This window comes from Chelonoidis abingdonii, chromosome 2 (assembly GCF_003597395.2).
Source record: "Chelonoidis abingdonii isolate Lonesome George chromosome 2, CheloAbing_2.0, whole genome shotgun sequence".
NCBI classification, from domain to species: Eukaryota; Metazoa; Chordata; order Testudines; family Testudinidae; genus Chelonoidis; species Chelonoidis abingdonii.
In genome coordinates this window covers 88,824,527-88,849,975 of record NC_133770.1, presented here as the reverse complement: position 1 = coordinate 88,849,975, position 25,449 = coordinate 88,824,527, and the positions used below count along the sequence as shown (strand labels likewise).

General features: G+C 40.6%; 1 protein-coding gene across 3 annotated transcripts in view; it reads right to left on the bottom strand.

Annotated features, from left to right (window-relative positions):
• FBXL2 (F-box and leucine rich repeat protein 2) overlaps window positions 1-25,449 on the bottom strand; it is a 118,873-nt gene that overhangs the window by 39,482 nt on the left and 53,942 nt on the right. For 2 of the 3 annotated variants that reach the window (XR_004376263.2, XM_032798741.2), the window contains exons 3-5: window positions 11,062-11,116; window positions 9,316-9,390; window positions 1,449-1,543 (exon numbers count right to left, since the gene is read on the bottom strand). Coding sequence is in view for 1 of the 3 variants with exons in the window: in XM_032798741.2 (XP_032654632.1) it covers window positions 1,449-1,543; window positions 9,316-9,390; window positions 11,062-11,116 (225 nt within the window). In the remaining 2 variants the exon portion in view is untranslated. Of the gene's footprint in view, window positions 1-1,448; window positions 1,544-9,315; window positions 9,391-11,061; window positions 11,117-25,449 lie in introns of those variants that run through there. The other variant, XM_032798744.2, reaches the window with a different exon arrangement.

The window sequence follows — 25,449 nt, the reverse complement described above, 5'->3', positions numbered from 1 at the left end:
CTTGCTTGCTAGCATATATATACCTGCCCCTGGAAATTTCCACTACATTCATCTGACGAAGTGGGTATTCACCCACGAAAGCTCATGATCCAAAACGTCTGTTAGTCTATAAGGTGCCACTGGATTCTCTGCTGCTAACTCATCATTTACTTGAATGAGCTCATGAATATTCTGTGTACCTGTTTAAATTATCTGTATACATCTTTTCAGCACCTGCCTGTAATCTGAACCACAAATAAACAGACATAAATGTCAACACTGTTAGTATTCATAACAGGGAAGGGGGCGGGGATGGTAGGGGACCTGATTCTCTCAACAAATCCCAACATTTGAAAAAAGATGAAATCAGCCTCAGGATGTGAAGAGACTCAGTGAGGTTATTTAAGTGCTCTTAACTGAAATTATGGCTCATCTCATTTCTATGCTGTGGGCCTCACTGCTCATCTAAATGGAAGCATACTAAGATGTCAAGGTTACACTGCAGATAACTGACGTAAGGTAAGTTATTCCAGAAGGACAAGAGCTTCTCACTGAAAAAAAACAAAAAAAAAAAAAACACTAAGGAAACACTAAGGTTTCCTCTTGAGAATATTTTAGTAAATTATAAGAAGTTATTCAGTTTTTAAAACAGTTGTAAAGATTAAAAAGGTTTCCAGACATCTTCATGGAGAACATTAATGTTAGTTGGTTTTAACTGGTTTTTTCCTTTCCTTTTTACTCTCCGGAAAACACGCTTTCCTTTTATAAAACATTGCTCTTTTCCTTAAAAGATTTTGTTTTGTTCCTTCATGATCTTTGTTCTAAGTTTTATATTTTTATTGATTCCAACATAATTTTTCATTTTAAACAGGACATTTTTGACTGATTCCAGTATTAACTTTATTTTACAAAGCAGAATATGTTCTATTTGAAACAGAAAATTTGGTTGTTTCTTGCTTTTTTCCCCTACTCTTTACAAAGAAATTCTGTTACTAGTATGGGGTTTTAATTTTGCAAAAGAATGCATTGTTTCTTGCCAACTTTTTTTTTTAATGTTGAAAAGAAAACTTGGTTGTTGTTTCTATATATGGCCTAGCTATTTAAAAGCAACAAGGCTACTATTGAGAAAACATAGTTTATCTTTTAAGACTAGTCATGAAAAGGGAAGAAATAAAACTGTTCATCACAAATTTGTTAAATACTTACACCAAAAAAAAATATATATTTTTTTTTTTAGGTGCAGACAACTAGTCTGCAAAAATATGTTCCACTGTCAAGCATTTAAAATATTCAAAATCAGTAATAGCTGGGAAAACTAAAAATGATCTCTTACTGTTCTCATTACTTAATTCATTTCAAGAAAACATTAACTATTCTCTGCCCAAACTGGAATTCACATTGAGTGACTACATTGAGTCATTAAGATTTGTACAAATATGTCTAAATCAAGTTGTGGATAGATTACTTACTTCAAAGCAGAGTCTCCAACACCAAGACATCCTCTTAAACTAAGCTGTCTCAGGAACCCGCCACACCTTTTGGAAATATTTTCCACCACACGACCCTTAAGCCAGATAAAAATTAAGTTTTAATAAATGTTGTTTGGCACACCTAATATTCTAAACAAATATGAAATTTTAATGCTGAGTCCCTACCCCTGCCATCCTCCTCCAGAAGAAGATTTCTAAAGTACGTAAGGAAAAAAGTATTTGCTCACTGAAGATCTGTACCAACTCCAATTGAAGTAAATGGCCAAATTCCCGCTCACTTCGGTGGTGCTGGACTAAGCCTTCAGGCAATCTGGTGAAAAGAACTACTATTTGCTTAGCAAAACTCTATGCTAATATATTGCTGAAACAAAGTTTTTTGAAACAGATACTCGTACATTTAGGCCCCAGTCCTGGAAACACTGATGCACCTTAGTCATCCCACTGAGTTATTACATATTTAAGACTTTGTCTACATTACAGGCGCTACAGCACTGCAGCTGTGCTCCTGTAGTGCCACATAGTAGACGTTTCCTACAGCAACAGGAGAAATTTTTTCACTGTAGCTAATCTGCCTTTCCAAGCAGCAGTAGCTAGGTCGATGGAAGAATCCTTCCATTGACCTAGCCACATCTACTCCGGGAGTTAGGTCGGCTTAACTATTGGGCTCACACCTGTGTTTACCAAATCTGATTCTTATCATTAAGCACAAGTTTAAGTCCTCAAAGATGCACATACTTCATACACCACTCTGCATTTCTAAACTTACAGGCATTTGCTCCGAACACTATTTATTTATGTCTCTCAACTGAATGGTATGATTCAACATGCAGACTGAAAATAGCATTATTGTTAAAAAAATGCCCCTTAAGGAGAATTATGGTATTACGCCCTTCTCTTCCACCCTGATTTTTTTTTTTTTTGGCGGGACGAGGGGGGAATACATTAGTTCAGCGGTTCTCAAACTGTGGATCAGGACCCCAAAGTGGGTCATGACCCTGTTTTAATGGGTCAGGGCTGCTGTTAGACTTGCTTGGGTCCAGGGCTGAAGCCAAAGCCAAAGCCCAAGCCCCACTACCTGTGGCCGAAGCCCAAGCTCCACTGCCTGGGGACAAAGCTGCCTGGGGCTGCAGCCCTTGAACTTTAGCTTTGGCCCCCCACCCAGGGTGATGGGGCTTGGGCGGGCTCAGGCTTTGGTCCCCTCTCCTGGGGTCAGGTAGTAATTTTTGTTGTCAGAAAGGGGTCACGGTGCAATGAAATTTCAGAACCCCTGCATTAGTTTATACCAAAAGGCAGAAGCATTATATACCGTTGGCCACACCACCACCTTGCTAAATTCTTACAAAGCGGAATAATTTTAAGGGAGCAATTACAACTTTAATAAACTATAGAAGCAAAAATAAATATAATTACAAAATTGACCATTTTATTTACTAAACAAATGTATACTTAAGTGCACAAGAAAAGCAAACATTTTTAAAAACAGAACGTTTTAAAATTAGAGCAGATCAAATACACAAAGGCTTTATGTTCCTTCGCAATCTTGAAAGGAAGTTATACTGAAATACAGGCAAACACACAACTTCCCCAAATACAGTATTTTTAATATTTACTATTCACTGCTAATCCAAACATACTGGCTAACGTTATGTGAAAACATTTTGCTCTATGGTGAGGCATCATTTCTCACTGTTAACTAATAGAATGTTTAAATTCTATACTATTTCTAGAGTAAAAAAGACAAACTAAAATTGATAATACACTTCCTGAGATGCTGTGATTTTTTAAGCTAGGCTCTGATTAGTCACAACTGCTTCCTAACTGAAGCTAATGACCTTTAATAAAAAGATGAAAAAACATCACCAAAATAAACTGAATATAGTGTAGATACATAAACCATGAAAATGCAAAAATGCCAGCTGTAAAATGTAATTACTGAAGAAAAAACTCCAGAACAATAATATTTCAGATTATTTAATCTAAAATCAAAAGATGCACAAATTAAATATATTCTAAATTTTCCAAGCCAACTGTTTTAGGAATGTTCAAAATATTACCAGCTAAGTAGCATATGGTTGGCCACAGAGTTGTGAACCAATGGGCCATAATGGGTTCATTGTGTACGATGCTTAAATTGAATTATAAACCTCAAACTAAAAATTGCCTCATGATGCATCCGAAGAAGTGAGCTGTAGCCCACAAAAGCTTACACTGAAATAAACTTGTTAGTCTCTAAGGTGCCACAAGTACTCCTGTTCTTTTCTCAGGATGAAAGTTATTAAAAATTATGTTGCATTAGTTATTGATTCTGTATTGAAAATATCTTTCACATAAGAGAAAGCCAACATATAGTTCTTCTTGAAATACAGTCCCACTTCATTAGTGGACACAAAGCATAGATTATGGATCTACAAATTTAAATATATCCACATGATTTTTAACACGACTAGCTATAATTAATGCCTTGTGGGACAAACTTTCTAAAATACATTCTAAAGACTTACCTGAAATTTTGAACATGAATTTTCATGACTAAGCTTGCATATGTAAAAACTATATTTGCCTGCACAAATGTGGTGTGTCTAACTACCCAATCTGGATACACAAAAGCTTAGACAAGAAAACATCAGAATGACCACACTGGGTCAGATCAATAATTGATCTAATCCTCTATCTTGTCTTTTAACAGTGGCCAATGCCCGGATGCTTCAGAAGGAATGAACAGAACAGAGCAATTATCTAGTGATTCCATCCCTTTCTGACCACTCCCACGTTCTGGCTGTCAGAGGTTTAGGGACACTCACAACATTAGGTTGCATCCCTGACCATCTAGGCTAATAGCCATTGATTGAACATACCCTTGATGAACTTCTCTAATTCTTTTTTGAAACCAGTTAAACTTTTGGCCTTCACAATATCCCCTGGAAACAAGTTCAATAGGTTGACTGTGCGTTGTGTGAAGTACTTCCTTATGTTTGGTTTTAAACCTGCTGTATTTTAAATTCATTGGGGGACCCCCCCCTTTTTTCTTTTTTTTTTTTTTTGGAGGGAGGGTATATGTAAAGGGATAAATAACACTTCCTTATTCACTTTCTCCAAACCATTCCTAATTGTACAGACCTCTAGCATATCCCCTCTTAGTCTATTTTCTAAGGTAAACCGGTCAGAAGAGGGGGTTCAGGGAAGATTTTCTTTCAGGATGGGGTCCACATCAAGTATGGCCTTCAAACAACCCCTAATCTCTCCAAGCTCATCATCAGAAGCAAGCTCCCCACAGAGCGGGATACATCAACTTAAAGCGGCACCAGACCCTGCCAGAACAACAGATGCAAAACCTGCAGACGTATCTCCACAGCTACAATGATCAACATCCCCCGTGCGTGTACACACACACACACACACACACACCCCCCTTTCAAGATCCATAGGTCCCACACATCCCCATCAAAGCATTTGGTGTCCCGTATCCAGGGCACTAACTGCCCCAAAAGCAACCATGTGGGTGAGACCAGACAATCACTATGCTCTCATATGAACTCACACAGAAAACTGATAAAAGACAAAACACACCATCATCTGTTGGTGAACACTTTTCATAAAGTGATCATCTGTACCTGACCTATCAGTCCTCATCCTCAAAAGAAACTTGCGCAATGCTTTCAAAAGATGAGCTTGTGAGCTTAAATTCATAACATGGAGTGAACAGAGACATTGAATTTATAATGTATTACAACAAACTGTAACCCACTAACAACCCCCACCCCTAGCTGTCTCTCTCCCCTTCCCTTTCCTTTCCTCTCTATAACTGGAGGAGTGTTCACGGGCCTCTTCACCCCGAATGACCCTTTGAAATGTGCATTATCTGCTTATGCTAAACAGTCTGTTCAAATACTTGTATTTGGCAGTGACACTTTGAGTCAGTTTCCCAGACCCGAAGAAGAGTTCTGTGTAAGTTTGAAAGCTTGTTTCTCTCACCAACAAAATAAAAGGTGGTCCAATAAAAGGTATTACCTCACCCATCTTCCCTCTCTAATATACTGGGATCAATACAGCTACACCACTACTGTATTATCTGGAGTAATTTTGTACTGTCTGCAAACTTTGCCACCTCCCTATTTATGCCCTTGTCCAGAACATTTATGAGTAAGGCTGTGTGTCTGTCACAGAGGTCATGGATTCCATGAATTTCCATGACCTCTGTGACTTCTGCAGCAGCCAGTGTGGCTGGCTCTGGGGCTCAGGCAGTCCCTGGGCCAGCAGCAGCAGCAGTTTGGCTGTGGGAGGGGGCTCAGGGCTGGGGTAGGGGTTCAGGGCAACGCTTACCTTGGGGAGGCTCCCCAGAATTGGCCAGCATATCCTTGCAACTCCTAGGCGGAGGGGGTCAGGGGGCTCTGCACGCTGCCCCTACCTGCAGGCACCGCCCCTGCAGCTCCCATTGGCTGCAGTTTCCGACCAATGGAAGCTGCGGAGACGGCACTTGTGGCAGGGGCTGCACACAGAGCCCCCCTAGCCTTCCCTCCCTATAGGAGCTGTACAGACATGCTGCCTGCTTCCAGGGAGCTGCACTGAGCTGGGTACGGGCCCTGGGCCACGTGCTGCTGCCCCCCCACCTCACCCCGGCACTAGCTGGTGGTTATGGGCCTCCTCCTCCAAAACCTGCGAAGCTCACGGAGTGCTGCCCCAAGCCCAAGTTTTAGTTGGGGTATATAGTACAAGTCACGGACAGGTCACGGGCCACGAATTTTTGTTTACTGTCCGTGATCTGTCCATGACTTTTACTGAAAATATCTGTGACTAAAATGTATCCTTATTTATGAGTATGGCTAAGATTTTGTCATGCATATTTTTAGTAAAAGTAATGGACAGGTCACAGGCAATAAAGAAAAATTGGGGAACCCGCTGCCCACGGCAGCTCTGAGCTTCAGGGCACCTCTGCTGTCTGCGAGCTCCTGAGGCACCCCACCTACCTGCTGCAGCTCGGAGCTTGCGGCCCCCACAATTCCCAGCCACCACAGGAAGCGGGGGGCTTTGTAGCTCCCAGGCCACGGGCTCAAGTCACGGAGGTCAAAGAATTCTAATAGATTGGTGAGGCATGATTTCCCTTTACAAAAGCCGTGTTGACTCTTCCCCAACATATCATGTTCAGCTGTGTGTCTGATAATTCTATTCTTTTCCACAGTTTCAGTCAATTTGCTTGGCACAAACTTGGAGGATGAATTAAGACTTCTTTGAAAGACTATGCTGCTCACTTAGAGGTGATCTGCAAACAGTGGTGGATTAAGCTTTTGTGAGGCCCCTCCCCACCCCTTCTGCCTGCAGCCCCCCCACTGGGGAGCAGGGTTGGCGCAGAGGGAGCTTCCCCACGCTCCCCAGCAGGAGCACCAGGCAGGCAGTGGGTCTGGGTGCGGGAGCACCCATTCTTCCGGAGCCCTCAGTTGGTCGAGGCCCCTGGGTATGGGCCCTGTTGACCCAGTGGCTAATCTACCACTGTCTGCAAATGTATTTAAAAACAGACAGGCAGTTTCAGTATTAAGAATTAAAGGTCCTGAATAAAACATGAGGTATTTTGGTGCTTTAGTAGTTTAATTGTACTTTTTTCCTGGTCTTTGTTTATGAGATCAGCAAAGTGCAATTCCCTCACCATCGCCGCTAACATTCGGCACCACATCCCAGCACACGCACTTTGGCATAAGATTGATAAATCCCTAAGACAGCAGTCTGCTTATAAAGGTAAGGCAGTCTATTTTTTTTCTGGTATTGTGTATACAAGACCAACACGTATATTTGTTTTATACATTACAAAACAGTGTACCATCTTAACCCTATGGCAGAATAAGTCTTCGGTAACGTTTGATATGATGGTATATGGTTACAACAAGGACATATTGTGAAGTCATGCTGAGCAAAAGATCGTGTCTACAGGGACTTTACAATTTGTGGTCCTCAAACATAGTAATCCAAAAAGATGCTGTTTTGAGATGGAAAGACATCAAAAGAGCTCTATTTTTTCTTATGAGATCACTGGGTCTGGGTGAGTGTCTGTTTAATATTATATTAAAACTACTTTTTAAAAGATTTTTAGTGTGCCTTAGATAAACAGTAAATAAATTAATTAAAAGGTAAGTTTAAATTACTATTGAGCTCAAATTCAAAGTATAGCAGCCACTGTATTGTTTTAAATCTTAATGATAAAGGGACAATTTATACTGAAAATCAACCACATCCTGGGATCAGATTATAACATGGTTGTCCCAGGACACATCAAGAACACAATACTGCCTTGTAGCACATAGGCTATGCTACAAATTCATTGTCTAATCAAAGAATTAGAAAAACTATAGCATATGAAAAATGTATGTCCCAAAACAAAAGCATAATAATCCAGTACTGTCTGTATGATACCTGTTCTATGAACAGAAGTCTTGAGTCTTTACGTCAGTATCATAGAATCACGTCAATCCCATACCTTTTGTGAACAATGTGTGCACATGAATTACTTAAACCAAAATAAATAAATTATTTGTCACTTAGCTGAAGATCAAAACTCAGATACAATTCCAAGGTAAAAAGTGAGCCAAATACAATTACATCTCTACCTTGATATAATGCTGTCCTTGTGTCAAGGTTCCTTTCCCACTCTGAACTCTAGAGTACAGATGTGGGGACCTCCATGAGAACCTCTAAGCTTAACTACCAGCTTAGATTTGGTTTTGCTGCCACCACCCAAATTATTTATGAGTCATTTGGGAAACTCTATCTCCCTCCCAAGTACTATAACCCTTGCCTGGGTAGCCTTCAGAGACTTCTCCACCAAGTTCCTGGTGAACACTGATCCAAACCCTTGGATCTTAAAACAAGGAGAAATTAACCATTCTTCCTCCTTTCCCCCCACCACTTCCAGGTGAGTCCAGATCAAGCCCCTTGGATCTTAAAAAAAGGAAAAATCAATCAGGTTCTTAAAAAGGCAGCTTTTAATTAAAAAAAGAAAAGGTAAAAATCATCTTTGTAAAATCAGGATGGAAAATAACTTTACAGGGTAATAGATTCAAAGAGCCCAGAAGAACCCCCTCTAGCCTTAGGTTCAAAGTTACAGCAAACAGAGGTAAACCCTCTAGCAAAAGGAACATTTACAAGTTGAGGAAACAAAGATAATACTAACATGCCTTGCCTGGCTGTTACTTACAAGTTTGAAACACGAAAGACTTGTTCAGAAAGATTAGGAGAGCTTGGATTGATGTCCGGTCCCTCTTAGTCCCAAGAGCGAACCACCACCAAAACAAAGAGCACACAAACAAAAGCCTTCCCCCCACCAAGATTTGAAAGTATCTTGTCCTCTTATTGGTCCTTTGGGTCAGGTGTCAACCAGCTTACGTGAGCTTCTTAACTCTTTACTGGTAAAAGGATTTTGGTGTCTCTGGCCAGGAGGGATATTATAGTATTGTACACAGCAGGGCTGTCACCCTTCCCTTTATAGTTATGACACCCTCAGGAGCCAAAAAATCTTACCGCATTATAGGTGAAACCATGTTATATTGCCCAAGTGCGCAGGCCCGCCCCCCCAGGGAGCGCTGCTTTACCGCGTTATATCCAAATTCGTGTTATATGAGTGGCGTTATATCGGGGTAGAAGTGTATCTGCTTTTTCTATCTGTTCCTTCACAGCATTACCATTTCGTATTTTAAAACTGAGATACTTATACTGTGAATGAGGGGTGACAGCCCTCCTGTGTACAATACTATAATATCCCTCCTGGCCAGAGACACCAAAATCCTTTCACCAGTAAAGCGATAATTAAGACAGTTTATCCTTTTAACATCCCATGTAAAGACAAAAAAACTACAGTACTAACCTCTATATCTGTTTGAAAGTTAAAAAGATCTATTCTTTGCCAGTTACTTCCATCAAGAGCCAAGACATTCCATGCCTAGAAAAAACATATATATGTTTAATAAATCTTCTCTATCAGGTACCTATATAGCACTCCCCTCATCGCTATAGTATGAGTGTTCTGAAATCACAGACATGACACAATTATTCTTTCAGAATGCAATATTTTGTATGTAAATCAAAAGTGATTTAGGCATTAAGGGTTATGAAAAAGTAGCTTGCTAAAAACAGATTTTGCTGTATTGAGTCTTTTAAATCCTGGGATTGCATGTTTTCAGACTGTAAGGGCCAAATTCTGCCCATGGATACGTGCATGAACATTGACTTAAATGCAAGCCACACACATACAGAGTATGGCGGCAGAATTTTAACCTCATCATTTAAAGCAATTTTAGCAAGTTCATTGTTCAATAAATTATTTTTATTAGAGCTGTATGTAAAGAAGAAGAACTTAAAATGTAGCTGCTTCTAGTCAAAGAATAAAAAGGAAGAGCTGGGAACGCTTGAAATAAATGTATTTATATAGAGCTTTTCATCTCCAAAATTCTTTATAAACTTTACAAACTATTGGCTCAGTCCTGAGAGGACCAGAATACCTTCTGCAAGATGCTACCTTCTGAACCCTCCTATTTCATGGGAATGGAGGCATTCAGCCCCTCTCTGGATTGGACCATATTTTATTATACAGTACACACACACAAATTTCTTCATCACCACTGGGGTGAAACATGGCAGCTGTTAAAAAGCACACATCACCTCTACACAACAGTTCAGGCTAGAAAGTGAAAAGGGATTTCTTATTCGATAGAAACTGCTGGGACATGTGGTTACTCAACCAGTTCAATACTGACTCAGAGGGAAGACTACCACCTACTGATTCATCAACATTATTTTCTGCAGCATACTAGGTTTGAGCTGAAGATATTGACCAAGATTGATGCTGCTTAGCTTATTAAATCACAGTTCATGGTGGGATGAAAACAGGAATAATATAGTTATGTTCTGAATTAGAAAAAAACAAAAAGGTTTGAATTTCACTGAAAAAAAAAAGTGAAAATTTTAAAGCCTGCCTTTTGAAATAACACAGAAAAAAGTTCACTATGGTAGCTTGGTGTACATTTAGTTTGTTTTTGTACACACTTCATGTAAGAATAAAATCTATTTCATTTTAATTCAAGCAAAACAAGCTAGATTTAACATAAAAATGTATTTAGATATGCCTTTTCAATTGTCTTCACACAAGTGCCCTTTTCTCTACTGGTAGCAGATTTACTTAATACCTTCAGCATTTGGCAAACACAATGGATACACTTCTTAAACATATGTTGTATATTAACAGAGCTACATGGAATTTTAAGCCCAAAATATTTCTCAAAAATAGTGTTCTAAAGCCACAAACTTTAAACAGCAAATGCCACTATACCAAAAAAGGCCTAATTCTTTCTGCAGATACAAAGCATGTATCATTGCACATCTCTTGCCCCCACTCTGCCACCCTGTAAAAGAAAACTCCAGACACACAGTGATTCATTCTGCGTATCTGATTGCAGGATTGGGCTCTCAGTTTCTTATCTATTGATCATCAAAGTCAATGTAAGATTATTCCCTTTGATTTCTAAGAGCCTGATCTAAAGCTCATTGTTTGCTGGTAATTAACAGAATGGTCCTTCCCAGTGCACAAATGACCCAAGTAAAGCAAATACTGTACCTTGGAAACTTGCGCACATCGGCACAAAGTGACAATATCCAAGAAGGAAAATATTCTGGGAAGAAAAGGAACAGAATCAAATTATTCTGATGTTTTATTACTAATCCAGTCTAATATATAGGCTCACAGTTTCATAATCATAGGAAAAAATTCAAGTTACTTAAAAAGCTAAGTATCAAAAGGGTAGCCGTGTTAATCTGGATCTGTAAAAGCAGCAAAGAGTCCTGTGGCACATTATAGACTAACAGACGTTTTGGAGCATGAGCTTTTGTGAGTGAATACCCAGTTCATCGGAAGCATGGAGTGGAAATTTCCAGGGGCAGGTATATATATGCAATCAAGAAGCAGGCTAGAGATAACGAGGTTAGTTCAATCAGGGAGGATGAGGCCCTCTTCTAGATGAGGCATGAAAACCAAGGGAGGAGAAACTGGTTTTGTAGTTGGCAAGCCATTCACAGTCTTTGTTTAATCCTGAGCTGATGGTGTCAAATTTGCAGATGAACTGAAGCTCAGCAGTTTCTCTTTGAAGTCTGGTCCTGAAGTTTTTTTGCTGCAGGATGGCCACCTTAAAATCTGCTATTGTGTGGCCATCAGATGACATGCATCTGATGAAGCGGGTATTCACGCACGAAAGCTCATGCTCCAAAATGTCTGTTAATCTATAAGATGCCACAGGATTCTTTGCTGCTTTTACAGATCCAGACTAACATGGCTACCCCTGTGATAGTATTCATCAATACTATCTAAACATGATACCATTTCTGTAAACCTGTCTACTCTAACTGTTCAATTCTGAAGAAGATTTGCATTGGCAAGATGAAGACATGTTCCAAATATCAATAAAGCTCAGGGGATGTTCTCAGGGGAGGAAAGAATATCGGTGTAAGCAGAAAAATGCAGATTCTTTTCCAAAACTATTTTCTATTACAATCACTCACAAGAATATATACTAAAGTTAAAAAACATTACCTGCTCATGGGGCCATCAACATTTTTTATCCTCAAAATTATGAAAATCTTAACTTGCTATCCCTAGTATCATCTTGTACTAAAATCTTAACACCGATGGTACATACAGCTGATGTGCTGGTAAAGAGATTATTAAAAATGATCTAAAAAATCTGACCAACATTTTCAAACATTAAAGCTTAAATCAAGACACTTAAGCCCACAATTAGGAACCTAAATAAGTTGCCAATTTTTCAGTTCAATACCAATATGATCTCCAAATGCCACTTGGATACCTAACTTTAAACATCCAGGTTTTAAAATGGTCTTTCCTGATATTCCATCATCACATTTGAACACATTCTATTTTTCAATACATAAAAATATACATGAATTAAAATAGATCCATTTACCATGCAAACTCAAACAGAAGAATGAGCACCTTTGTAAGGTATGAATTGCATTTTACAAAAGAAGCATTTTTGACAATATTTATTGTGATTGGAATACCCATTTGAAGCTCAAGGCACTTCATAAAACTAAATACCAGCACCATGTGAATGGATTTGGAAGGTCTCAGATTTATACATGCTGATTTCAAAACAGTTGTCCAAATTATTTCAGTAAATTTGCCTTCACATTCTATCTAGTCAAAAAATAAAGGCGGTGACAAACCATTTGGGGGGACTCTAGTTTGAATGGAGAGAAGGAGGAGTGTTTTGGCTTTCATACCAGTCTTATTCATTTTGTCATAGGTAACATTATACAGAGATCTGGGAAGAGGTGAAGAGGAAAGGAGTTTGTAGATCCCATTACTCTGAATTGTCTAATAGTGTGTCCTAATGTTTCACTGTTTATGATGGTGCACATTAATAAATCAATATTTTGTTTTAAAAGAAGGAAAGAACACAAAGGTCAAACATACAGTTAGGCTTTTATTTCTTTCTCCTCTGGCAGCTGGCCATTATTCTAGCATAGGCAACTTTCTTCAGGGAGTTGCTTTGCATTACAAGGAGAATCTTTTTTATTAATTAATTTAATTCAACTGGAGAAGTTTTTAGCTTTATCTGATGAAGTCAACTTTTCTACCATCCTTGGAAGTCAGCCAAGTTGGCCTCATAAAACAGACAACTTAAATAATGGCAATAACACAACATATGCATCATGCCTCTTCTTTTCTTTACAGGCATTAATTAATGCTTGTCAGCACTTTGAAGGTGTAATATGCTATGAACTGTTAAGTATTACAGCTGATAGCAAGAGATACCATTGACTTGTTTAGCTATACTTGCTATGAGTCATTTCATCAATGCCATAATTTATCCATTGCCATTATTTTTCCTTGAAATACTAAGCAAAAAGATTTCCATTCTTCTTGTTTTTTTAATTAATATCTTGAAAAGACAATTATCTGCCTTCCATATTATTGACCAATCTAACAGAAATTTGTTTCTGCAGATACTGATATAAATGTCTGATTCAGAGTTCATTGAACTCAACGGAAAAGCCCTCATTAACTTTAAGTAGGCTTCTGATCAGGTTCCAGGCCTCTTGGAGTTGGCTAATCTCTATCCTGAATAGGGACTCCTTCTCCCACTGTGTTTGTGGAATAAATGACAAATTAGGCAATTCCATGCCATCTTCTCAACAACAGAATCTACGTAAATTCACCTAGCTCAAATGCAAAATATAGCAAATACAGTCTCGGGAATAACAGCAAGAGACTCTGTGAAGTGAACAGAATCCAATGTGCTCAAAGTCAACAGTCAACCATGGCAAAAGCTGCTGTCATTTCCTCCTATTCCCCTGTTTTAGTTCCTTTCCTCTGTCCAGTTCTCTCTAACCTCTCCATTTGTCTCTACCACACTTCAGCTTTAATATGTGACTCCTTGTATAGACACCAACTCCAGGGCTGGGGCTACAGGCACCAACTTTCCAACGTGCCAGAGGGTGCTCACTGCTCAACCCCTGGCTCTGGCACAGGCCCTGTCCCCACTCCACCCCTTCCCACACCCTCCCCTGAGTGTGCCATGCCCTTTCTCCTCCCCCTCCCTCTCAAGCCTCCTGCATGCCATGAAACGGCTGATCGGGAAGTGTGGGGAGGGCTGCTGGTGGGTGGGAAGCACTGGGAGCAGGCGGGAGCTGATGGGGGGCTGCTGATATATTACTGTGGCTCTTTGGCAATGTACATTGGTAAATTCTGGCTCCTCAGGCTCAGGTTGGCCATCCCTGGTATAGAACATAGCAACAGTATTGGCCATCAGGACTTGAACCACCCTTTCATATAAGGCAGGAAAGCTTGACAGGCCAGGCTTACAGCTCTAAGCTCCTTGATATTTACGTGTAAGAAGTGATCACGACTCGACCAACAACCTTGCATGCCAAGGTCACCTAGATGGGCTCCCCATCCCATATCCAAAGCATCGGAAACCAGGGAGACCAAAGGGCACAGGGCCACAAAGGGGACTCCCTCCAACACCGATGTGGGATCCAACCACCAAGCAAGCAATGACAGTATGTGGTCCAGAATCTTGACTGCCTGGGCTATGTTGTGTCTATTGGGGACATAGACTGACGCCAGCCATGTCTGTAGGGGCCTGAGATTTTTTTCTCATTTATCAATAGACCTAGATCGCGACATGTGGAGCATACCAGCCCAAGGTGCTGCCGCACTTGATGCCAAGACCTGCCCTTTATCAGCCAGCTTTCACGGTATGAGTAAATTTGAACGCCCCAACACCTCAAGTAAGCGGCCACTGGTGTCATGCACTTTGTGAACACACTCTGGGCTGATGAGAGACCAAAGGGCAGCGCCATTAACTGGAAATGGAGTAGGCTGAACACAAAACAGGAACCAGCTGTGTCCTGGGAAAATGGAAAAATGTGTCCTTCAAGTCGAGGGTGATGTACCAATCTCCTGGATCCAGGGAGGGGATGATGGAGGCCAGGGAATCATTCAAAACTTCAAGTTTTTGAAATGTTTGTTGAGGCAACGCAAGTCCCGGATGGGTCTTAGGCCCCCTTTTGCTTTCGAGATTTGGAAATATCAGGAGTAGAATCCTTTTCATTTCATATATCAAGGGACCTCCTCCACCACTTGCAGCCTTAGGAGGCTTCCCACTTCCTGAGCGAATTGCTTGTAAGAAGGGTCCCTGAGGAGGGAGGGGAAAGGGGGGTGGAAGGGAGGAGCAGTCGAGAACTGTAGGGTGTAGCCCAAGGATATTGTGTTGACAACCCAATGATCTGATGTCACTTGCAACCATGCCAACTCGAAAGGTTGTAGGAGGTTGAGGAAAGAACAGGAGGGTGGATTCAGGACTTGACTGGGGTACCATCCCCTGTCCCACCTTCAAAACACCTGTCTCTGGCCCCTATGGTGTTTCAAAGGGCCAGGTTGAGCCGGCGAGCAAGAGGATGAAGCGTGGTGGTGCTTAAACCCTTTGTTTTTGTCCTTTCTCCTGTAGGACCCCTGCTGGGAAGATCCCCAGAATCTAGATGGACGAGGAGACCAGAACTGCTTTCTGGCCTGCTGTGTAGTGTGGAGGCCCTTTCTGGAGACAGCTCTTTGGGCATTTGTGCCTGTTGAGTTGTCCGCATGGTGGATTCTTCACCATATCCCAAGCCCAGTGCCAGCAGTTTGTCTGAGGCGGCCACAGAGGAGCGGTGGAAATATGGAACTGGCATCACCGGTACCCCCCAAAGCTTCCAAGCTGGCCACTGAACAGGTCACTATCCCTGCTGCCATGCCACTGGTATCAACACCATGCTGGTCTCATGGGCTGATAGGAATTTGTACCCCCCTTGGCAATGGGCTGAACCCTGGCTTCAACTGGGACCAGTCCCCTTCCACTGATACGGTGGAGCTGTGAGGGCCTATGTGTACCACCTAACTCCTGCCAGAGATCAATGTCTAGAGGGCAGAGATTGCCGCCTATCCCCCAAGCGGTGCCGACGCAGCAGAGATTGGTGCCATGATGGGGAGTGGTCCCACAACAGTGGGGATTGGTGCCTAAAAGACCTCCTGGGTGATCTGCACCAAGGTGAACTTAGGCAGGAGGCAAATCGTTACCAGGATTGTGGGGACTGATGCCTTGATTCCGGCGATCCATGCCTCATGGAAGGACAATGCAGCACCAGATACCTGGGCCATCTAGCCAGCTACCAGAGTTGTGGGACCAGTGTCCTAGGCTACTGGGACAGGGAAGAATGCCTGCGATCCGGGGATTGATGGTACTCCCCTGCCGTCTGGCGAGGTCCCATGACAGGCATGCCCTTGGGCTGCAGGGTCTTACTCATTTCCAACACCTGGCGCAGCATTCCAACACCTAGGCCCACCAGGTCTTTGGCCTCTTGGACTGTCCCAGACAACGAAGGTCCCTGTAAAAGCTGGGATATCCCCTACTGCTCCCAGGAGTCAGAGGCAGAACCTTGGCTGGGCTAGGGGGTGTCCAATCTTATCGATACTCCCTTGTAGCTCCGGGGCAGACACATGGCCTGAACTAGGCCCTTTGCCCAGAGCCCCCTTCCCCTCTTTAGATGGTGCCAGGGAGCCCTTTTTCTTCAGATGCTTCTTGGGCACCGGTGAGGGAGGATGGTGCCAGTAGTATCCTGGTGCCAGCGGGGTGCTCTGCACTGATGCCAAGGTGCTAGGAGAGGAATCCAGTTGGGAAGGTTCCGACACCAGGTGCAGCGCGGCCTCCATCAGGAGGGCTCTCAAGCGGATGTCCCTCTCCTTCTGGGTTCTGGATGAAAGCTTTTACAAATCCTGTGCTTATCTTTTATATGGGATTCCCCCAAGCACTTCAAATGGCTGCCGTGAGGGTCACTGATAGGCATCAGCTTCTTGCATGACAAACACAGGTTAAGTCTGGGGAATGGGGCATGCTCTGCTTCAGGGCAAAGTCCCTGGCAGAACTCTAACCACTAAACTAACAACTAATACTCACTTAGAATGCTAATTAAGTACCTACAAACTAAACAGAAAGGGAGTAACAATAGGCTGTTAAGACCAGCTAACTCTCTTGCTATGCAAGACCAGGCACTCAGACCAAACTTCACAGGTGGTAAGAAGGAACTGAGAGGGTGTAGGGCCAGTGGCACATAATATTTCGAAACATTAGCACGGCACTCCAGGGGGCACCACAGCCAACCCTATGGACACCATTAAGGCAAAAATCTCGGATGACTGTGCACATGGGCATGCACACACCTAGAATGGAATCGACATGAGCAAGCACTCGAAGAACTCCCTGATTCACTTTCTTCACACCACACATTATTTTACACGTCATATCCCCGCCTAGTCGTCTCTCTTCCAAGCTGAAAAGTCCTTCTTTTTAATCTCTGCTCATATGGATGCTGTTCCATACCCTTAATCATTGTTGTTTTTCTCTGTAGCTTTTTCAATTCTAATCTCCCTCCATTAGATAAAGCTTTCCTCTCTTTTGCTAAAACAGTAAGGAGCTAAAAATTTCATATAAAGAAGAAAAATTGCTAGAAATAATAATAATAAAAAAGGTTTCAGAGTAGCAGCCATGTTAGTCTGTATCCCTAAAAAGAACAGAACCTTAGAGACTAACAAATTTATTTGAGCATGAGTTTTGTGGCCTACAGCCCACTTCTTCGGATGCTAAGAATGGAACATATATTGAGGAGATATATATACACATACAGAGAGCATGAAAAGGTGGGAGTTGTCTTACCAACTCTGAGAGGCCAATTAAGTAAGAGAAAAAACTTTTGAAGTCATAATCAAGGTAGCTCAGTACGGACAGTTTGATAAGAAGCGTGAGAATACTTACACAGGGAGATAGATTCAATGTTTGTAATGGGTCAGACATTCCCAGTCTCTATTCAAGCCTAAGTTGATCGTATCTAGTTTGCACATCAATTCGAGTTCAGTAGTTTCTCGTTGGAGTCTGTTTTTGAAGCTGTTCTGTTGCAAAATTGCCACCCGCAGGTCTGTCATTGAATGACCAAACAGGTTAAAGTGTTCTCCTACTGGTTTTTTAATGTTATGATTCCTGATGTCAGATTTGTGTCCATTTATTGTTTTGCACAGAGACTGTCTGGTCTGGCCAGCGTACATGGCAGAGGGGCATTGCTGACACATGATGGTATATATCACATTGGTAGATGTGCAGGTGAATGAGCCCCTGATGGCATGGCTGGTGTGATTATGTCCTATGACGATGTCACTTGAATAGATATGTGGACAGAGTTGGCATCAGGCTTTGTTGCAAGGATAAGTTCCTGGGTCAGTGTTTTTGTTCAGTGGTGTGTGGTTGCTGGTCAGTATTTGCTTCAGGTTGGGGGGTTGTCTGCAAGCGAGGACAGGTCTGTCTCCCAAGATGTGTAAGAGTGAGGGATCATCTTTCAGGATAAGTTGTAGATCTTTGATGATGCGCAGGAGAGGTTTTAGTTGGGGGCTGTAGGTGATGGCTAGTGGCGTTCTGTTATTTTCTTTGTTGGGCCTGTCTTGTAGGAGGTAACTTCTGGGTAATCGTATGGCTCTGTCAATCTGTTTTTTCACTTCAGCAGGTGGGTATTGTAGTTTTAAGAATGCTTGATAGAGATCTTGTAGGTGCTTGTCTCTGTCTGAGGGATTGGAGCAAATGCGGTTCTATATTAGAGCTTGGCTGTAGACAAAGGATTGTGTGGTGTGTCCTGGATGGAAGCTGGACACATGTAGATAACTATAGCGGCCAGTAGGTTTCCGGTATAGGGTGGTATTTATGTGACCATCGCTTATTAGCACAGTAGTGTCCAGGAAATAGACCACTTGTGTGGCGTGATCTAGGCTGAGGTTGATAGAGGGATGGAAATTACTGAAGTCATGGTGGAATTCCTCAAGGGCTTCTTTTCCATGGGTCCAGATGATGAAGATGTCATCAATGTAGCGGAAGTAGAGTAGGGGGCGTTAGGGGACGAGAACTAAGGAAGTGTTGTTCTAAGTCAGCCATAAAAATGTTGGCATACTGTGGGATCTCTAGAAGATTTCCAATAGTATCTAGTTTTGGCTTAAACAAAATTCATCCTTTTAAATAAATAATATCACCTTTGTTTTAATCAACTTTTCCTTATACTGTAAGACCATTGTCTGTATTTATAGCTCAGACACTGCTTTTAAAGAGTACAGAGCTCCATATTACAATGCCCTAAAATAATGTTTTTGCTTACTCATAAAATTAACATATACTGTAACATTAAACCTCAATATGTATAGTAACTACAGCTTTAACATCTAAACTTCCAAAAGCTCTAATAACATATTTGAGAAAATGATTTAATACTCCATCTGATCAGTCCATCTTATGACCAAAGTATAGAGTATAGGAAATGCTGTATATATATATATGAAATTAATGCAGTATCAATTCTATATACAATGGAAACCCACTAAATTAAGCAGATTAAAGCTGAAATGCGGCTGTAGTCAAAGCTGAGCACAAAAGGCATTATAATAGGCTACATCTCTACTGACTTTTAATGGCTTTTCAAATTTGTTCAATTCACAAGTAAAAATACACTGGAATGCAACTAAAAAGCACTACAGATGCTACCCGGGTTACGCAAACCCGACTTACACAAGTCTGCACTTACGGAAAAAGTTCCATAAGTTCTGTAAACTAGAAAGCTTTTTGTTGTTGTTGTTGTTTTTTGGGGGTTTGTGTAATGGTTGGGTATACGTTCCCAACTTACGCAAAATTCAAGTTATGCAAGGTATTCCAGAACAGAACGCTTGCATAAATCGGGGAGTGTCTGTACTTAATCTGACTTCAGACAGGTCAGAAAAACTGAGTGGCAAAAATTAGGTATACTTGATTTCCTACTGCTCGATGATAGTGATTTTAGAAAAGAATCTAAAATGTATGTCAAACTAAAAAATTTAGAAGCTTCCAACAGGGGTGCTGGAACAATTTTTATAGTGGAGGTGCTGAGAGCTACTGAACCAAACTATAAACCCTGTATATAATGGAAACCACTTCAAGTCAGGAGATACAGCAGCATCCTCAGTTCCAGCATCTATGGCCTCCAGTGATATTGGTTGGGAAGCTCATGGAAATGTTTCCAAGAGGGAAACTCATTAGTTAGTACTGCCTCTAGAAAAAAAAGGGATCCAAAGAAACACATTAAGGCATAGATAAACTGAAAATTCTCACAAATGCTTTCTAAAAATATAGTCATGGAACTTCTTATTAGAAGCCATCCATTTAAGTGTTACTTTTCAAAAAGGCATTTGGTGAGATTCTGTCCTCTCTCTCTAAGAGGAGCAGCCCAGGACTCACAGCCCAAGGGTAGAGGAGCTAAGGTGACTTTAAACCACCTTTGTGTCCTCACAATCCTGGGCTGTGTTGAGGGCTGGAGACTTTAACAACTGTGTAACTTTAATAACCCTGAGGGCCTGTAAATTACAGCAGTCTCCCTGGGCAGTGCTATGAGCCTACTGTGGCTCACAGAACAGCTACAGCAAGTCTGTAATTTCCACAACATTGCATGTTGCAACTCATTTCATTCTTTAACTTGGATGTTAAGATTTTTGCCAAAGTTCCAGCTACGAGGATAGAACCTATCTTACCTAGATTGGTGAAAAGAGATCAGACCTGTTCTTTTCAAGGCATCAACTGGCACACAATGTAAGAGGTCAGCCGGAATGATCCATTGAGGTCAGTTGAAGGTCCCTAATATGAAGAAAAGTCTTTAATCAAGTTGTTGAATTATTTAAAGGGGGAAATTCAAAGCATAAATCTGGGGGATATAATGCACCAGACTAAGTTATTACACAACACTCCATAGCCAAGGTTATAGTTTGGGCACTAAAACAAATTGTTTTGCACAGTGGAACTGGGCATGGATACCCTCTGTCACTTCTTTTTGCCGTACTGACAGAACCCTTTGCAGGGATAACTAGGAACAAGAGTGGCACTCCTGGCACAAACTAAAGGCTCTGAGAATAAGTTAGCTTTATATGCTAATAACATTTTATTGGAGACATCTGTAACCTCAGTTTTTCTTAAGCAGAAATTGTGGAGTTTGAGGTGGTCTCCAGTTTCAAGATAAATTATTAAAGCTCCAAAGAGACGGAACTAGGCCTTGACCAGTAAACTCAAAGATTCTTAAGTTTAAATTTAAATGGGCAAAGTAAAACATAAAACACCTAAATATAGAGCTTATGTATCTGGCAGTGATCTATTTGATATCAATTTTTCTACCCCCTGTAATACAGTTTAAAAGTATCTCATCAATTCTAACTTTCTCTCCAGTATTTGTAAGATCACAGCAATCAAAATGCTTACAGCTAGATACCTAGCAATCCTGTCTGTTTTTTCTTTCACCCAAAATTCCCATAGAAGTATAAGTTTCCCTCTACAGTAATATAAAATTGATGAAAAAATATGCTTGCAGTTACCTCATCTACACTGCATATGTGTTGCCATTAAAAAAAAGGTGATGTTTCAGTGGTATCTTTCTTCCTCTCAAATAAAAAAACAAGTACCTATGATGTCTGTTAGAAACAGCATGAGGAAATATACCTTTCTCCACAGCTGGTGGGAAGATTCAAAGATGGCCAATTTCTCATTGTGTATCTTAGATTAAACTTCTGAAACCACTTGATCTAGACTGCCCACCTAGTTCTCTTTCAAACTCTGGTAGGAAGAGAGCCCCTCTACTGAAACTATTCCAGACTAATTTCTTATCTTCTGGCTGGGGAAAGATCATCTTTAACTGAATACTGGAAAAAAAGAAAAGAGCCCCCCTCCAATATTAATTGAGTTAGAAGGGTCTGAGATACATGGAGAAACTCAGATATGGAAATAACTAGGATTTTTTTTTAATCATCAGGCTTCTGTTAGACTACGAATAAAATAATCCCTCAAAAATCCATGAGGACAAATACAAATGCTTCACTTTATGATGATATATATATATTTGGGCTGTCTAGCAATTAAAAAAAATAATCATTATTAATCATGCTGCTAAACAATAATAGAATACCATTTATTTAAATATTTTTGGATGTTTTCTACATTTTCAACTATATTGATTTCTATTACAACATAGAATACAAAGTGCACAGTGCTCACTTTATATTTACTTTCCATTACAAATATTTGCACTGTAAAAATTATAAAATAGTATTTTTCAATTCACCTAATACAAGTACCATAGTGCAACATCTTTATCATGAAAGTTGAAATTACAAATGTAGAATTATGTACAACAAAAAACTGGATTCAAAAATAAAGCAATGTAAAACTTTAGAGCCTACAAGTCTACTCAGTCGTACTTCTTGTTCAGTCAATTGCTCAGTGATGCACAAGTTTGTTTACATTTGCAGAAGATAATGCTGCCTGCTTCTTGTCACCTGAAAGTGAGAATAGGTATTTGCATGGCACTGTTGTAGCTGGTGTCACAAGATATATACATGCCAGATGCGCTAAAGATTCATATGTCCCTTCATGCTTCAACCACCATTCCAGGGGACATGAGTCTATGCTGATGATGGGTTCTGCTTGATAAAAATCCAAAGTAGTGCAGACTGACACATGTTCATTTTCATCATTTGAGTCAAATGCAACCAGAAAAGGTTGATTTTCTTTTTTGGTGTTTCAGGTTCTGTAGTTTCCACATCAGAGTGTTGCTCTTTTAAGACTTCTGAAAGCATGCTCCACAACCCATCCCGATCAGATTCTGGAAGTTACTTCAGATTCTTAAATCTTAGGCTGAGTGCTGCAGCTATCTTTAGAAATCTCACATTGGCACCTTCTTTGCAATTTGTCAAATCTGCTGTGAAAGTGTTCTTAAAACGAACAACATGCTGTGTCATCATCCAAGACTGCTATAACATGAAATAAATGGCAGAATGCAGGTAAAACAGAACCACAGACATACAATTCTCCACCAAGGAGTTCAGTCACAAATTTAATTAACATGTTATTTTTTTAACAAGCATTATCAGAATGGAAGCATGCCCTCTGGAACAATGACTGAAGCATGAAGAGGCATATGAATCTTTAGCATATACTGATGTAAATACCTATCAACGTCATACGAATGCCTTTTCTTACTTCAGGTGACATTGTACTTAAGCAGGGCAAATCCTCCGTAAATGTTAAACAAACTGTTTCTCTAGCAACTGCTGAACAAGGAAGTAGACTGATGACTTGTCGGTCTAAAGTTTTGACATTGTTTTGGTTTTTGAAGCTATGTAACAAAAAAACCTACATTTATAGTTCACTTTTCATAATAAAGACTACATACATACTTTGTATTTAACTGAATTCGAAATATCAATTTCTTTTATCATTTTTACAGTTGCAAAATATTGTAATAAAAAATAACTATAAAGCACTGTTAACACATTGTTCTGTGTTGTAACTGAAATTTATTTAAAATGTAGAAAAACATCCAAAATATTTAATAAATTTCAATTGGTATTCTATTGTTAACAGTGCAATTAATTTCAATTTATTTTTTTAATCATGATTAAGTGTTGTGTTTAAGTCGCTGTGAGTTAACTGCAATTAATCACAGCCCCTTTATATAGTATATATTTACAACACACACACACCATAAAGTAGATTCCACATTTGTGTTTGATTTCTCTTGTTCATATCTGTTACATCTTATAGATCTGCCATTTGTTCTCTTCATTTGCTCTGCAGGTTATTTCTTTAAAAGAATTAAAAATAAAAGGAATGAGAAGCTTCTGACTGTCTAAATGACAAAAAAGCTTATACCGGCTTTTTATTCCTTTAGGCTTGTAGACCAACAAAGATAAGAAAGTGAGCTGCTCATCAATCAAGATTGTAAAGTAGAGTGTATCTTTACCTCTGCAAACCTTTAATTCATCAATTGATAAAAAAACCAAAAACAAAAAAACAGCTTGATTCATGGAGCCTAGGTAGAATTCAGACTCACATTGAAACAACTTTACTTGTTAACTTGAGCAATTTAACCAAATAGCGGAAAATAACACATGGTCTCTCGTTTATTTTACTTGTCAGAATGAAGAGACACAGGATTAACCATTAGGATTTTGAGTTAAATCAATGTTTTTCAATGATTGATGTGTCAGCTTTTTTCATTATATTCTTCTTTCTTATGCATTGATTTCTGATTTAATATCAAATATCACTTAGTCCATTCATTGAAGTTTTTACAATAAGAATTCAAAAAAAAGAGACTTGAATTGCTAAGCACTAATTGCATCAGTCGTGCAACTAAAATAGACAAAAGTTCCAACACAGACAAAGTCCTACGTATAGACAATTCACGAATTGTTAATAGGAAAATCTATTCTCTAAAAAAAAAAAAAAAAATTGAGGGTCTAAACCAGGGTCGCAACCTGCTTCTGGCATACATGGGCTGATTTTTGCGACACTGTTGCCACCTGGTTCTTCGGCTACCGCCCCTGCTCAGCTCGCTGCCCAGCCTGTATGGATGGAACCCACGCGGGCAGTGGGCGCTGAGCGGACCGCCGGCCCTGGGCTGGCGAGTCCCAGCCACCGGCCCCGCTCAGCCCGCTGCCAGCCTTGTATGGCACAGAATCCCAGGCAGCAGTCGGGCTGCAGCAAGACTGTGCCAGACCTTGCTGCAGGGCCATTGGACAGACCCCAGACGGCAGCAGGCTGAGCGCTCAGCCGGGTCTGGCTGGGTTCTGTCTTGCCACCACGCTGCCAGTTTCTGCACGTGAAATCTTTTATTGCACACAAAACTTTAATTAATGAAGACTTGCACACCAATTCCCAAAGTGCTGACCCCTGGTCTAATACAGAAATGATAGGCGTTCAGAGCAGAAAAAGAACTTGCAAAATAAATTGACCTGAATTCTTGTTCTTTATATCTTCATATCCTACTTCGACTTCAGCCTGACAATCAGAGCTCACTCGGCTAAACTGTAATCACTTCCTACTGGCACGTCAGATAATCATCCTGTGCCAGTCCAAGTTATGTATCCTCAGAGCACAAGCAGGCAAGAATCTTGTGGCCACCTATAAAACTAACAGACGATTTGATCATATGAGCTTTATGGGTGATACCCATTCATCAATGCATGTAGCGGGAAATTGTCCAGGGCAGTGTATATATGCAAGCAAGCTAGAGATAACAGGTTACGTTGACATCAGGAGGATGAGGCCCTCTTCTAGTAGCTGAGGTGTGAAAACCAGAAGGGGAAAACTTGGTTTTGTAGCTTGGCAAGCCATTCACGTCTTGGTGTTTAATTCCTTGATGCTGATGTGTCATCAATATTGCAGATGAATGAAGTCCAGTTTCTTTTGAACGTCTGTCCTGAAGTTTTTTTTGCTGCAGGATGGCCACTTTTAGGATCTGCTATTAGCATGGCCAGGGAGGTTGAAGTGCTCTCCTACAGGTTTTTGTATATTGCCATTCCTAATACTGATTTGTGTCCATTTATCCTTTTCCGTAGAGACTGTCC